Source organism: Xiphophorus couchianus, chromosome 1, assembly GCF_001444195.1.
Source record: "Xiphophorus couchianus chromosome 1, X_couchianus-1.0, whole genome shotgun sequence".
Lineage (NCBI taxonomy): Eukaryota > Metazoa > Chordata > Actinopteri > Cyprinodontiformes > Poeciliidae > Xiphophorus > Xiphophorus couchianus.
This window is the reverse complement of record NC_040228.1, coordinates 20,362,181-20,375,977: the sequence shown is the minus strand read 5'-3', so window position 1 is coordinate 20,375,977 and position 13,797 is coordinate 20,362,181. Positions and strand designations below refer to the sequence as shown.

Below are 13,797 nucleotides of genomic sequence, written 5' to 3'. Positions count from 1 at the left end.
CCCGTTTTAGGGTTTAACTCTGTCATATCCATTTCCTCTCCCTAAACACGCATTAGATTAAAAGACCAAAGCGTTAGATAATTCTTCACAACCCATAGAATTTTGTTTATAATGTCTCAGTCTTTTTTAAAAATGTATAATTTCAGACCAGCTAACAAGTTTCCCAGAGCCTTTAGAGATGAAACAGGCCCACAGCATCACAGAGCCATCCTGCCTTCTATGTCACATTTCATTTTGTTTTAAACCCTTAAATTGTCGCTCTTATCGTGTGTAAGTTCAGAAAAGTGGTTATATTCTCGAGGCCACTTTATGACCTTTGAATATCAACACATCTGCTGTGCTTTAATGGATGATTCCCTTGCCTTTACCGTTTTGTAGAGTGTCTTAAAGAAAGGTAAAGAAGTGTCATAATCCAAGACAGCTGGAATTCATGGAATACATAGTTATTTCAAACGCTGACAAACTTTAAAAAAAAGAAAAACTCTTAAACCTATTAATGAAAAAACATATATTTTATGGAAATGGTTATGGTTTTATAGTAGTGTAGCAAAAATACGTATATATCTGACATTGAATGGTTCCCCCCTGAAAAAAGATCAAGTCAAATTATTGGTTCGATTATTTTTATTTGTGTGCGGGTGTGTGTGTGTGCAATTAATTTGTTCAGGAAGATGTGCGTTCTTCACTACTTGTTAGTCTTCTAAATTGTCTTCTCAAATGTTTTTAGGAACCAACTTAAGTGAGATAGAGTCATATTATTATTATTATTATTATTATTACTTGTCATAAACGGTGCTGTGAGGGGTGGTGAGGCAGACGCTGTAGACCCAGGTAGGATGAATAGTTGAATTTAATAAAGAAGAAACACAGTCCAAACAACAGGCAGCACGCACATTAGACGAGGACCCGACAAAGAACAGACACACAGGTGACACTAAATACACTGGGGGTAATCAGGGAACAAGAAACACCTGGGAACTAATCAAGGGGAGAACAGGACAACACGGAGACACCGAAAACTCGAAATTAACACACAGAAAACACAGAACACGACATTACCACACTTTTGAGTAACATGGCTATGTTTTTATGAAGATATGCACGTGTTCATTTTGTATTAAAAGCTGTCTTGAGTCATTCACATACTTTTGCGCAAATCAAATTGGACATGAGCTGCAAACTTTTACACAATAAGTCTGTCATATCAAGCCAACAGACCAGACAAACCTGCAATGCAATATCTCCGTAGCCTCCGGGAGACACTTGAGATTCACTGTCTTTCCCAGAAACTCTGACATTTAGATAAAGTGTTCCTCAGATGAACCCTGAAAGTTTGGCAGCGAAGACAAAACACACAACAATGTGTACATCTGTTTGTTTTGTTTTGGTTACCCTTTGTCTAAATTCTTTTATCAGGAAGAGTTTTTATATATGGCTGTATTCAGTATTTGCTTCTGCAGAAATTTTGTTTACATTTTTCTGTATAAGAGGTAAAACAGTTATTGCAAAGTTTAAATGGAAAGAGCATACAACAACTGCAAACCCTATAAGACAAGGTCAATATGGCACGACTGTAACCTAGATATGCTGTGCAAGGAAAGGATTAATAAGAGAAGCAGCCAGAAAGACCATGGAAACTCTGAGGAGACACAGAAATCTGCGGCTCAGAACAATTCCACAACAGGAAAGCTCATATCTGTGCTCTCCATGAAAACAATACAAAATTGATTTGAAATCAATGCTTGGAAGAATGGGGAGAAATACCCATACCAGTTTCAATCTGCGGTTTGCTATAGGGGACACAGGTGTGGATGGAAACAAACTTGAGCTTTCTAGTCGGCGTGCAAAACACCAGCGTTGGCAGAAAAGGGTGTTTTCATTTTCAAGATCAAAGCTTATTCACATGCAACAATTTGAATGTATGGATGATTGAATTGAAGTGATTTTAAAGTGTCTAGAGACAACACTTGTTGCTATTTGACTATATAAATAAAACTGAATTGAATTAAATCACAATGAGTAGTATACTGTCCTTTAAAAAAACTTAATGCAATACTTGAGGCAGAAAGAAATCAAGAGATGTGAATATTTTATAAACCACTGTAAAAGCAATGTCGAGACATTTATGGAGGGAACGATTGTGTCTAAAAGAAATAATGAAAGGAAGAAAGAGAGAAAAACAAGAAAGGAAGGAGGGGGGGGGGGGAAATGACGCCTTCGTGTTTAGTCATTCAGCGCCACAGTAGCCTGGGAAATAAAGCCTCGGTACAGCGGAGGAGGAAGAAAACCCCCAGTGAGGCAGCCGCTCTGACGGCTGTTACCAGAAGCAGCCTGTGACGGCGACCAGCGGAAACCTCGCAGCTTCATGCGGGAGCAGCGGCGTGTTTAACGGAGACATTCCCGCGTCTGTTTCTTCGAGTTTCAGTCCGCAGAAGATGACTTTTAGCGCCGTGTTGATGCTGCTGCTCACCGCCTTGCGCTGCCAGCAGGTGGGCTCCGTCAAATGCCGGGTGAGTTAGACACAGTCCTGACCTGAGGGAGGCTGCACGGATTTAATGAGAGCATTTGGATTTGAATCACTACGGGGTTAATTTAGGCGTAAATATCTAGATAATATGTTTACGAATGCCCCTATTCCTTATACATATAACTGTATACTTAAATGTTGTGAACCGATTTTCTGTTGTTTGTCTAATTTCAGAAGGTTCATCAAACCGGTGAGTTGTTTATTATTATTATATAATTTATTATTATTAAGTATTATTATTAAATATTTTTTCCCATTAAATGTTCTTCAACATAAGTTCAACAATCATGGATATTTTTAGACGCTATTTGATTCATAATAGAAAATTGCTCATTTATTCCTCTTATTTTGTAATTAAAATGGATTAATTGAAATTTAAATTGCTTTTTTTATTATTATTTGCTTATGCAAACAGCTCACAGGCTTACAAGTAGATGCTTTTTCCATATTCCTAAGCTGCCATCCATCCTTTAATGTGTGAGGCTCTGTTCCCTCTGTACACTTCATAAATACGTAGCATCTTTCGCTACCAAACCGGTACAGACGAACGATAACACATAGGGTAAAATAAAAATGTGACCTAAGTTTCGAGGTTAAGTAAAGCGGACCTGGTCACATTCCAGTTAGGAGTAGATACTCCAGGTGCAAGTTGGAAAAAAGTTGGATTTGCTGTCTGTGCTGTCACAAACTAATAGCAACACAACATTGTGTTTTCCTTCGGTCTTATGCACATTTTAACGCACTAGATTAAAACGTTTACTAATAAATATGCTGCATTGCTGCAACACAGTTAATGAGATCCAAACTGTCAGAAGTGGAATAAAGTAAATACCAGCAGCCGCCATATTGGAACTTCAGGGCTCCAGCTTTCCAAGTCATAATTCAGAGGACGCTCTTCCTATACTTATTAGGATGTACCATATTTTCCTAGCACTTGAAGAGTTTCAGGTGGTGTAAAAATATATGAAGGAAGAGAATGTTTATGTTATCTTTGTTTTAAATTATATATATAAAAAATAACAACTTAGATTTCTTATTCCTTTTTTGAAAACAAATTAGGAAAATGTATATGTTTTTCAATGAAATATTTTCCTTTTTAAAATGAAATTAAAAAGACATACATTTTTGTATTTCACAACTAGTTTCTGACAGAAAAATCCAGTTTCAAAAACATTAACAGATCTTTTGTTGGCCCCATGTTGCACTACAGCTGTCTCAGATGTTGTTCGGGGACATTGTCCCATAAACTTGACCTCTCACCCGCCGACAGCAATAGAGACAAGCAGTGGATATTATGAAATGATAAGAGTCCACGTTTGGATTAATTCTACTGGTATGTTCTGTAACTTAATCTTTAATTATTTGTGCTGCTGTACATTTATCTGTAAATATTTTTGTCATCATCAACCTTTCATTGTGGTTCATTTGACAAAGTTACTGAAAGGTTTCTCAAACTGCTGTCTTCCAGACTTTCATCAGATTGAAATGGAAGGACACTATAAAGATGTTTTCAGGCCGTACAATAACTGCAAAATAGAGGTTCTCATTGCCTCTGAATATTGTTTACATTGTAATAATATCACAGTTTGTAATGTTTTATATACTGTTTACAATGATGACATCTTTCATTGCACCCTAGAGTCATAGTAGACCCATCAGGTGTTGCAAGAATTCGACGAACTCTCACCTGGTAACTACTTAAAGATTTTTATGGACTAAAATGTAATACAAACAAGATTATGCGAATATAAAAACATTTTTTGGGACTTATCTTTTGGTTTGTTTTTTTTTTTTCAGTGGAAGCTGGAGCTTAACTTCAAAGCTTACTCTAGAAAGAGCGTTTCTGTGTCGTACAGCTCAAAATCGATAAACTGCAGTGTTCGTTACGTTGTTCCAGGTGAGGTATTTTGAATTTCTCATATAATCTTTTATCATGCTTTTGTCTCCCTTCTTTTATCTGGTTTCTGACTCTCGGATATCACCCTTTCCACACTCTCTTACGCTTGTTTTGGTCTCCATCATAAGTAGTTTTGAAAAGTGTGCTACTTCAAATTAAACAATTAAACAGATATAAACTAGAAGAGTAACATCATCAACTTTAAGACATGCTGTGATATGTATTGAAGTGCTTCTACACCAACAGTTTCAGGATTAGAGTAATAAAAATGCATTTGTTCATGGTTTACCTATCTAACCATCATACTGGATAAAAGCTTCTTTTCACTTAGTCTAATGGTTTATAAAAAACCTGCCGTATAAGGGATGAAGGCCTTTCTCAGCAGTCTTGGTTAGAAGAATGAAAGGTGTGCATTTATGTATCTGCATATGTGCAGAAAGCGTCAGGTTGATTGGTGCTACATAGTATAAATGACTCCATAACAGACAAATGTAAAGAAAGCGTATTAATACATTCCTTTACATAAGATCTATTTAGGTTTTCCTTCATTTTCAGCCATTATCCCACCATTTTGGCTCACATCCTGCTGCTGTTTTGTTTTTCTTGTCTGACTTAGGTCCTCAGCCAAACTTCAGGCTGTCTGTGAATAAGTCATCCAAAACTATTTCAGTCCATGTGGATTCTGGAGACCCGGTGAATATCAGATGGTGTTATGAAGATAGTTATGGCGACTGCAGTAACGGGCATTCACTAACTAAAGTGAGCATTCGAGGCCCGTTCATCACAATAAAAATTACATTTATGTTATTTATTTACATCCTCTTTCTGCTTGTGCATTCTTTTTGTTTCAGAACCGCTCAGCTGTTATCACCATCCCCTATCTGCTGCCCTGTGTGTGTGTAGAGGTGAGCGCAATTCGGATTTTTAAAAAGGGGATGTTTTTTTTGGGGGGGTGATAATTTGCTGATGTTTCTGTGGTTTTCGTGTTTCTGTATTCGTTGTATTTACTGGCAGGTGTACTACACCTACAGAGATGCCTCAAGACGTAGAAAGTGCCCATTTCGAAATGAAAGTCTTATTGGTGAGTGGGGCTGATGAATCATCTTAATTTCACTGAGGGGAAACATCTAAGCCTGTTATATGTCAACTCGAGCGTAGTCAGTTTGGGAAATTCAAAATATACATGCAAGTAATCATATTTGAGCTCGCTTTAAAACAGTCTTTCTGAGTCTTTATTTCTGTGAGCATTTTGAAAGTGAGCACAGTTTCCAGCAATGATTCTGCTGAGATGGAAGTTGTTATTTGAAGGGGGATGTGTCACAGGAAACACAGGAAACTGCTGTGAACTCAGCATAAAGTATGAAAAAGTTAACTTTGGCCTATTTTTGTTGTTTCTCTGAAAGCATAGGTAGATATTTTTTGCAAACTAGAGAATAATAGCCAAATAGTTTAGTCTCAGTTATTGCTTATAAAAACCTGCCGTATAAGGGTTGGGTATTAAAATAACAAGAAGTGGAGGGTTAAGTGAACTGTCTGACATTTTCAAAGTACAGGGTACAGAAATAATGACAGACAACTTCTCTCTGACACTTAAGAGTTAATTAACAAAAATGACTATCTTTTAGTTAAAATACTTTATTCAACAAATACACTAAGGCAGCAACACTAACTAAAAAATGAAAAAAAAATAATGAAAACTAATAAATTGGGTCAAACTAGTAGATTAGGTTGCACCAAAATATGATGTGGACTCACAGAATGGGAAGTAACTCAGAAATTGGGCTACACAGTGATGCAGTTGGTAGCTGAATGCTTTGTGTTGCAGCTAACATTTTATGTTGTAAGAAGATTCACATTTTATAGTGATACTTTGGCCTTAATTATAAATAAAGTCTCAGTCTGCATCACACACTTGGTCTCCTGTGCCCTAAAGCTTTTGTTCTGCAGCTGAATCTCTTACACTGAGGTTCTTGATCCAGAAAATAATTTTTTTTTAGCTGAAATAGTTCAAACTATAATGTTCTTCATTTGAAGCCAATTTGTTACAGCACAAGAGCTGCTGTATATTATAGCCATAAACAGAAAGAGTTAGTTATTTAAAACACATTTAACACTATTCTATATCCATCATCAGTAATAGCAAATTTCTCATTCGTTTTTTGACTTTTCACAACTTTCTCTATATGCTCATGACATGTCTAAGCTGCAAAGATGCCAGATGATCATTTTGTGCAAAGGTAAAAACAAAACTGATCATTTCATAAATAATCACTACAAAAGTTGATGCTAAAAAAATTTGCTAAGCATTTGTCTTACTGCTAAGAATGCCAAACATTCAACATACATCATTCCAAAACTGTTTTAAAGATTTTAGACTGGATCATGGCCAAAGCAAAGCAGGCTTTCTTGTTGTCCTTATTAACTTGCAACAACTGAACAATCAGTCGCAAAGGCGGTAATAATCAATGGAGAAAAAAAGTCCAAGAATCTGATGTTTAATGACATTTTAGAAATCTTCACCAGAGATAACGCTCTGCATCACCCAAGTTATTCATAGCATGCCACATCTTATTGAAGTTCCTGATCAAAACTGTCAAAATTATGCAAGATAATGAATGTGGGTGGTTAACAGCACCCACAATTTCCCTTTAATCTACAGAGATTAAAGAAGAATTGCATCAGTAGGGCTGTTTCTCTGAAGCTTGATAGAAATAATTTCCTGAGTTTCTTCATAAATTGCAGCACTGAGCTCTGTCCAGTCTCTTAGATTTATTTATGGACACATTCTGTGAATGAGGTTAAGATGCCGCTCTAACTTTCTGGGAGAGTGTCTATGTGTATTTCATAAACAAGTGATTTAAATAAATGTAATGAGTGCATTTGGACAAACCTCAGAAACCTTTATCTTAGGTAAAGGGAATTTGCTTTCATCCACACTCTACACTGTGACAGGGGCATTGAATTGTACCGTCAATGCCAGGCTGTTACTAGTTAAAACTCAGTTGCCATATTATACGGCTAAATATTACACACAAGACACTAACATTTGTTCTTTACCTATTACATAGTTAATTATTTAGAGACTGTGACATGATGTTGTACTACAAATGTAGCCACAGGGGTTTAGGAGTCACAGCGTGCAGGAGAAAAAAAGCCTCATACTGTGTTACACATTGAGGCAGTCGCATGTGAACTCTGTGTAAACTGAGCAAAACTGTTCTGGCATGAACTCATCTTTGATTTAAAAGACCGCAGAAAAGAGAGCTTCTAGGTTTGTTTTTGAAGTACTCTGGTGTAACAGGTAGGTCACCTGTACGAAGGTTCACTGCCGCATTGAAGCTGAAGGGTATACTGGAGATTTCTGGAATCAGATGTCGCAGTCTGTTTTGGTGATAGATGTTTACAAGCAGACTGTCGTGCTTCAGAAAAGAGTGTGCTTACTTTTGGATTTTATTTTGCGTGAGATCAAGGTTGTGTGACATCTACATGGATACAGTGTGTTCCTCTCAGGGTGAAACAGGCTGGTGGAGAGACATCGCCAACTAGAAATATCTGACAGGCTCCAACACAAACCTCCAAAATGTATTTTCTGAAGTAAACTGCTTATGAAACAGAAAATGACATTTTTGACCGGGTAAATCTAAAATCTGTGTTTATTTTAAATGGTTCACCAGACAACAGAGAAATCCTGCAGACCTCTGAGGTGATGGTGTTTGAGTCCTACTTGTTGTGGACCCCACAGTGTCCTGAATGCAGAAAGCAAGTCTCTGCTGCCCTCTGCTGGAAGATGCATAACAACGTCTGCATACCTATTCCCAACTCCACTCTGGAGAAGAACAATGAACCTGCCCTGGTAATAATCTGCACCATTTGAGAATATATAACTGATAAATAATTTATTTTCTGTAACAAGCAATTATTTATTTATTTATTTATTTATTTACAGCAAATCAAAACATCCACAGTGGATAAACACCCCCAGATATGTGTGCAGGTGAGATCACCTCTGGAAAATAGCCTCTTGTACTTTTTTTTGTGATAACATTTATTTATTTATAATTTTTTTTTTTTTTTTTACAGTTTTTCATCCAAGATAGCCACTCCATCTATTGTCTCTTCGGTGAGTCAGAGCTGTTTATACATGAGTGGTGATGATGCAGAGCTTATCTTAATGTTTTCACGCTCTCTTCTCTTGACCCTTCCAGATAAACCTTCTTGGGAAACACATATCACGCCAGCCAGACAAAGCTTGTTGGTGCATATTACCTCCACTGTGTCTGCAAAGTTTTCAGCTCAACTCTGTCTTCTTACTGAGGCAGGATGTGTGCCCAGGGGACAAATCCACTCAGAAACAATGGTTAGTTTAGACGTTCACTATGGAAATATGCACAAATGAGCGAATTTGCTTTCATCTAGTAAACAATTTATTGTGATAGGACTTAAAAGAGGTAAATGAAACATCTTTTCATTGAATTTAAATTCCCAAACAACAATGAAAAAAATAAGAATGTAATACATCAGTTTTTTGGAAGGTGATCTCATGAAACGTAGACTTATGATAGGATATATTAAAGTACCTGAGGTCAGCTGCCTTACTTGACTGGAGTAAAAAGAATGAATGTTGACATGCAAGGCTGATAGGCACAGAGCAAGAATAGCAGATATGTTGGAGAAAGGATTCATTTATTTTTTTAAGAATCTCTGAGCAGGACGAGGGAAAGAAGAAGAACATGTTAACGGTTCATGAATGTAGAAAAGGAAGATTTGATGTCAGAAGTACAAAACCTCCAGTTTGAAAAACAGTGGCTGTTGTGTGTCAACATGTCCCAATGAACTCGGGTGTAGATTTTTTTCTTTAACCAAGTTACTTTTTCTTTATTTTCTAGCAGGCAGATTGTGAGCAGCTTTACTTGTTTTGAAAGTTTTGTTTTAAGCATCATGGTGAGGAGGTGGAGGATATTTGGATAGAGTGAGATAGAAGCATGTGAGCTCTCCCTTCAGGGAGTAGCTGGAAGAACAAATAAAAGACAGCGAGTCTGTTTTCAACATACACCCACTCACTGTCGACTTTATTAAGTACACCTTTCCAATACAAATTTGAACTCCTTTTTGACTTTTCAGACTTTCCAGCCAGGTCTTCTGCTGCTGTAGCTTAGCTTCCCCTGGTTTTATCAAGTAGTTATTTGAGCTACTATTGCCTTTCTATCATTTTGAACCAGCCACCCCAATCTCCTCTGTCAAGGCTACTGGATATTTTCTTTTTCAGATGATTACATAGACCACTTGTTGCCTAAATGCATTGCTGCCTTTTGGGGGAAGCACGGTTGTTGCTGTAATTTTTTAAATTAAGATTTATTGGCTGAAAAGAAAATGTTTTTTGTGCAAAACAGCAAAGAACTGCTTAGTGGAATATTTGGTGGGGTAATGTATCTCGAGCGCTATGCATCAGTATTCAGCATGGCAATAATAAAATTAATCAGTTAGATGGAGTTTTTCTGTCCTTCGATTTTGTATTTTTAGTTTATTTATTAATGCTCACATAAGGCTGTGAGGACATTATATGAAAAAGAAACACACAAAAAAGTAAAATGTAGGCTATTTGTCACATCATTATGGAAATATTCCATAATCAAATTGCAGTTACATGTTTAAATGACTGATAAAACAATTTAAATTAATTTAAAGTGCTTTTGACAAATGAAAAAAAATTCTGCAAAGTTTAGCTGTCATTCATTCTCTAAGCATATCTGTGGAGTGCCAACAATATTAATAGGTGTTATGTCTGCATTTCAGTTTTTCTTTTATTTGGAATGCATTAATTATATTTTTGTGCTACTAAAAGTTATGACCTTTCTCTCGCATTACAGGCCACCAATCACCAATCAGTCGGAATAAATGTACCCATTCAGGACATTACTGAGAGGTTATGTGTGCAGGTAAAGAAAATACTGCCTGGATGAATTTCTGGTTTTGGATGTTGTATTTTTATTATCCGGCTTTTCACTTGTTTTTTCTACAGGTGTGGCAATCAGATCCGGCTCTTAGTGGGAGAAGAATCCTGTGCCCGGACTGTAAGGAATTACACACCCGGGCCTCTTTGCGTGTCTTTGGGTTATGCATGAATGCACATGTATCTCTTAATTAAAAACAAACCTCGACTTGCTGCTTGTTTTTTCTAGACACACACAACAGGCGGGGTGTTTATGCAATTGGAGTTTTGCTACTTGTTCTCATCTGCATGTTACTTGGATCTTTCATTCACCATGCCACCAAAAGTGGAAAGGCAGGTCGGTTCTGTGGTTTTGTTTCACTCATGTTGCACAACTACTGTGTCGGCACATCTTAATGATGTGAACACATTTTCTGTGTTTTCCTTACACTCAGGATGGCTGACCATTCAGAGGCCGGTGCTGCTGGTGTGTTCGTCGGATCAGTCGGCCCACGTCTCTGCTGTGTGCACCTTGGCCTCCATACTGCATGAGGAACTGGATGCACCAGTGCACACTGCTCTTTGGTCCCAAAGCTCTCAAACACAGGCTCAGAATGGGGCTAGTGTGGCGGATCTGGGTCCACTTCCTTGGCTGTACGGGCAGTGGGAAGCTGTCTGCAAGGCGCAGGGAAAAATTCTGATCATGTGGAGTCCTGAAGCTAAAAGAACTTATCAGAGATGGAGAGGTAATAGGGTGGATATGGATAATAGTTGGAGAACTGACAAAATCAGGGCACCAGTGCATGATTATTTAAAGGTGACTGGGTCTAGGGTGGAAAAAAACAACAATGAGAAATGTATAGAAAGCAGAAGAGTTAATTGTTTTGAGGATGAAGATTCACAAAAGGAGCCATCCACTGTTATAAAGCCCATGTTTGTGGCTGCTCTGGCTTCTCTAGAAGCAGCTCTGCTGCAGGGCAAAGGCAAAGATGTTGCTATTGTTTACTTCCAGGGCCTCTGCCACAGCCGGGACATCCCGCATGCCTTCAAAGGGGTCCCGCGCTTCTGTTTACCTCAAGAATTCAGCGGACTCATACAGGAGCTGGCAGAAGGGAGAGAAGGGACAAAAAGCGGCAAGTTCAGATGGCACTGCTGGCCCAGACTCCTGTCTAAAGTTCTGTCTGCGTGCCTGGCTCGCCAGCTGACCCAGAGGCTACAAACAGTTCTGCCTCAGACACGAGCGCAGCGTGTCTCATCAGCAATAAAAACGTCATCGGATCAGACAAAGAGCAGGTGGAAGCTGCCTCTCGTTGGCTCTCCCAACAGCAAACAGGAGCAGGAGCCTGTGCACAAGTAGCTATGGGGAACTGGGAAGCTTTGATCTCCGGTTTCACACACCAGAAATGTGCCCTGTGGGAAACATCCATCCATTCATCCATTTTATAACACCCTTGTCCCTAGTCGGGTCGGGAGGGCTGCTGGTGCCTATCTCCAGCTAACATTCCGGGCAAGAGATGGGGTTCACCCTGGACAGATCACCAGTCTGTTGCAGGGCAACACAGAGACAGACGGGACAAACAACCATGCACACACACACTCACGCCTAGGAAGAATTTAGAGAGACCAATTAACCTGACAGTCATGTTTTTGGACTGTGGGAGGAAGCCGGAGTACCCGCATGCACAGGGAGAACATGCAAACTCCATGCAGAAAGACCCCGGGCTGGGAACCAGGACCAGGACCTTCTTGCTGCAAGACAACAGTGCTACCAACTGCGCCACTGTGCAGCCCTCCTGCAGGAAACATGATCCTTGAAATTGTGAGGTAACATGTCACTGTTGAGCCTTTGGGAGCCACTCACTAGAACCGTCCGTTGCTTGCCCTCACTTGTTTTGCATATCAAAGAGAGACAAACACTCTATCTTGTCCCCCGGATTTCATCATTCAAAATAGAGGCAGCTTTATGCCAACCTCTCGTGACAGAGGCAAAACGAACACCTGCCTTATCTCTGAAAGTATGCTAAGCACTATGAAAATGGACTTGCAAATTATTACTTCACTTTCTTCGTGTGTTTCAGTGTTTTCACATGCTGTGACAGCGCAGGTGACGAACTGTATGGGCGCTGCGTGGCGGACACATTTGCATAGGATTGTCTAAACACATGCACATAGCCACTACAGTCTCAGGATTTCCTTTGTTAGAATGCAGCAGCGTTGAAAGATGAAGATGACTGACTTATTTGCAAGTTTTGATTGTTTTCATGTTATGATCCTGCAAGGTTAACTGTTTTTGCTTTTGACAATTTTGATTATACTGCAGACATACTACCTCCTACATTCAAATTTTAGGTAATGCATCGAGTTTACAACACTTCATTTGCATAATTTGTCACCAGGAGTCATTTGATGAAGATAACTCTATCCCAGTATTAGTTTCTTACTTAAACGTAAGCTGTTACCTCAAAGATCTCAGAGCATTAGAGCAAGAAAAGCATGACTGAAGTACTTTCTCATGTCTATCCCCCTTATACAAAAGAGACCCATCAAAGGTTAACGGTTAATTTTATGCAAAGCAACTTTAAACTGTAAGCTTACACTGTAGACGCTACAGGATATCTGCAGATGGACATGATTGCCACTTTAGGAAATGTTTGTGCAGCTGTAAGTTTGTTTTCACTGCTTCAGAAAACCATGTTTAGCCTTAGCCTTGCACTGCTGGCATTATAGAACAATGTAGAATAATGAAATGCTTTTGATAGAAAAAAAGTGAACTTTGTGAAAGTCTCATCTCATGTACCCTGTGTTATATGACATTTATGGGGGATAACGTTTTTACTCTACAGGACCTTGGAAAAATTCACACACCTTGTACATTTTCATATGCTTTCATGATCGCAAAGTCTATTTTATTTGGATTTTAAATTAACAGAACAACACAGAGTAGTGCGCAGTGGTGAAGTGGAAGCAAAAAAAAAAAAAAAAAATAGATCAACTACATCAATGTGACAGATCCAAATCTTGGGATATGGTTTTAAAACTTTTCCTGCTTTTAGCTTCTCCGCAACATAATTTCTGACCTTTCGGCTGGGTTCTTTAGTTGTTTGTTCACTTACATTCCCTATTAAACCTTCGAGATCTTCCACATTACCCAAAGGCAAACTGTAATTATTTTCTGCTTACATTGGAATTTACTTAAAAATATCACAATTAAGGTGATCCTTACAAATGAATATGTGCTGCTTGACGGAGATCAAATATAATCCTAGTAATACTTTTGCAAACATAGTATGCAGATTTTAATTGTCAGGTGTTTAACCTTCCTTGCTGATCACACTCAGACATGATTTAACTGTATCGTCACGATCAAAGGCCACAGTCATAAAATATTATGCAAAAGCCTATACCACACCCATACCTTGATGTTGCATTTTTCAGTATGTTATG

At 38.4% G+C, this 13,797-nt stretch overlaps 1 protein-coding gene across 1 annotated transcript; it reads left to right on the top strand.

The window, feature by feature from the left end:
- The first annotated feature begins 2,255 nt into the window (after positions 1-2,255).
- LOC114144364 (interleukin-17 receptor E) lies at positions 2,256-11,884 on the top strand. The gene is made up of 17 exons (XM_028017522.1): positions 2,256-2,510; positions 2,702-2,717; positions 3,738-3,860; positions 3,996-4,066; positions 4,167-4,217; positions 4,325-4,424; positions 5,041-5,183; positions 5,276-5,329; positions 5,439-5,505; positions 8,099-8,277; positions 8,371-8,418; positions 8,505-8,544; positions 8,630-8,781; positions 10,292-10,360; positions 10,444-10,495; positions 10,604-10,711; positions 10,809-11,884. Exons 1-17 carry the CDS (start codon positions 2,436-2,438, stop codon positions 11,708-11,710), a joined length of 2,250 nt encoding a protein of 749 aa, XP_027873323.1. The 5' UTR covers positions 2,256-2,435; the 3' UTR covers positions 11,711-11,884.
- Positions 11,885-13,797: the final 1,913 nt, after the last annotated feature.

Coding starts and splice junctions, on each gene's coding strand:
- LOC114144364 (XM_028017522.1), top strand. CDS start 2,436: ATGACTTTTAGCGCCGTGTTGATGCTGCTGCTCACCGCCTTGCGCTGC. Junction 5,506..8,098: donor TCGAAATGAAAGTCTTATTG/GTGAGTGGGGCT, acceptor ATGGTTCACCAG/ACAACAGAGAAATCCTGCAG. Junction 8,419..8,504: donor ACCCCCAGATATGTGTGCAG/GTGAGATCACCT, acceptor TTTTTTTTACAG/TTTTTCATCCAAGATAGCCA.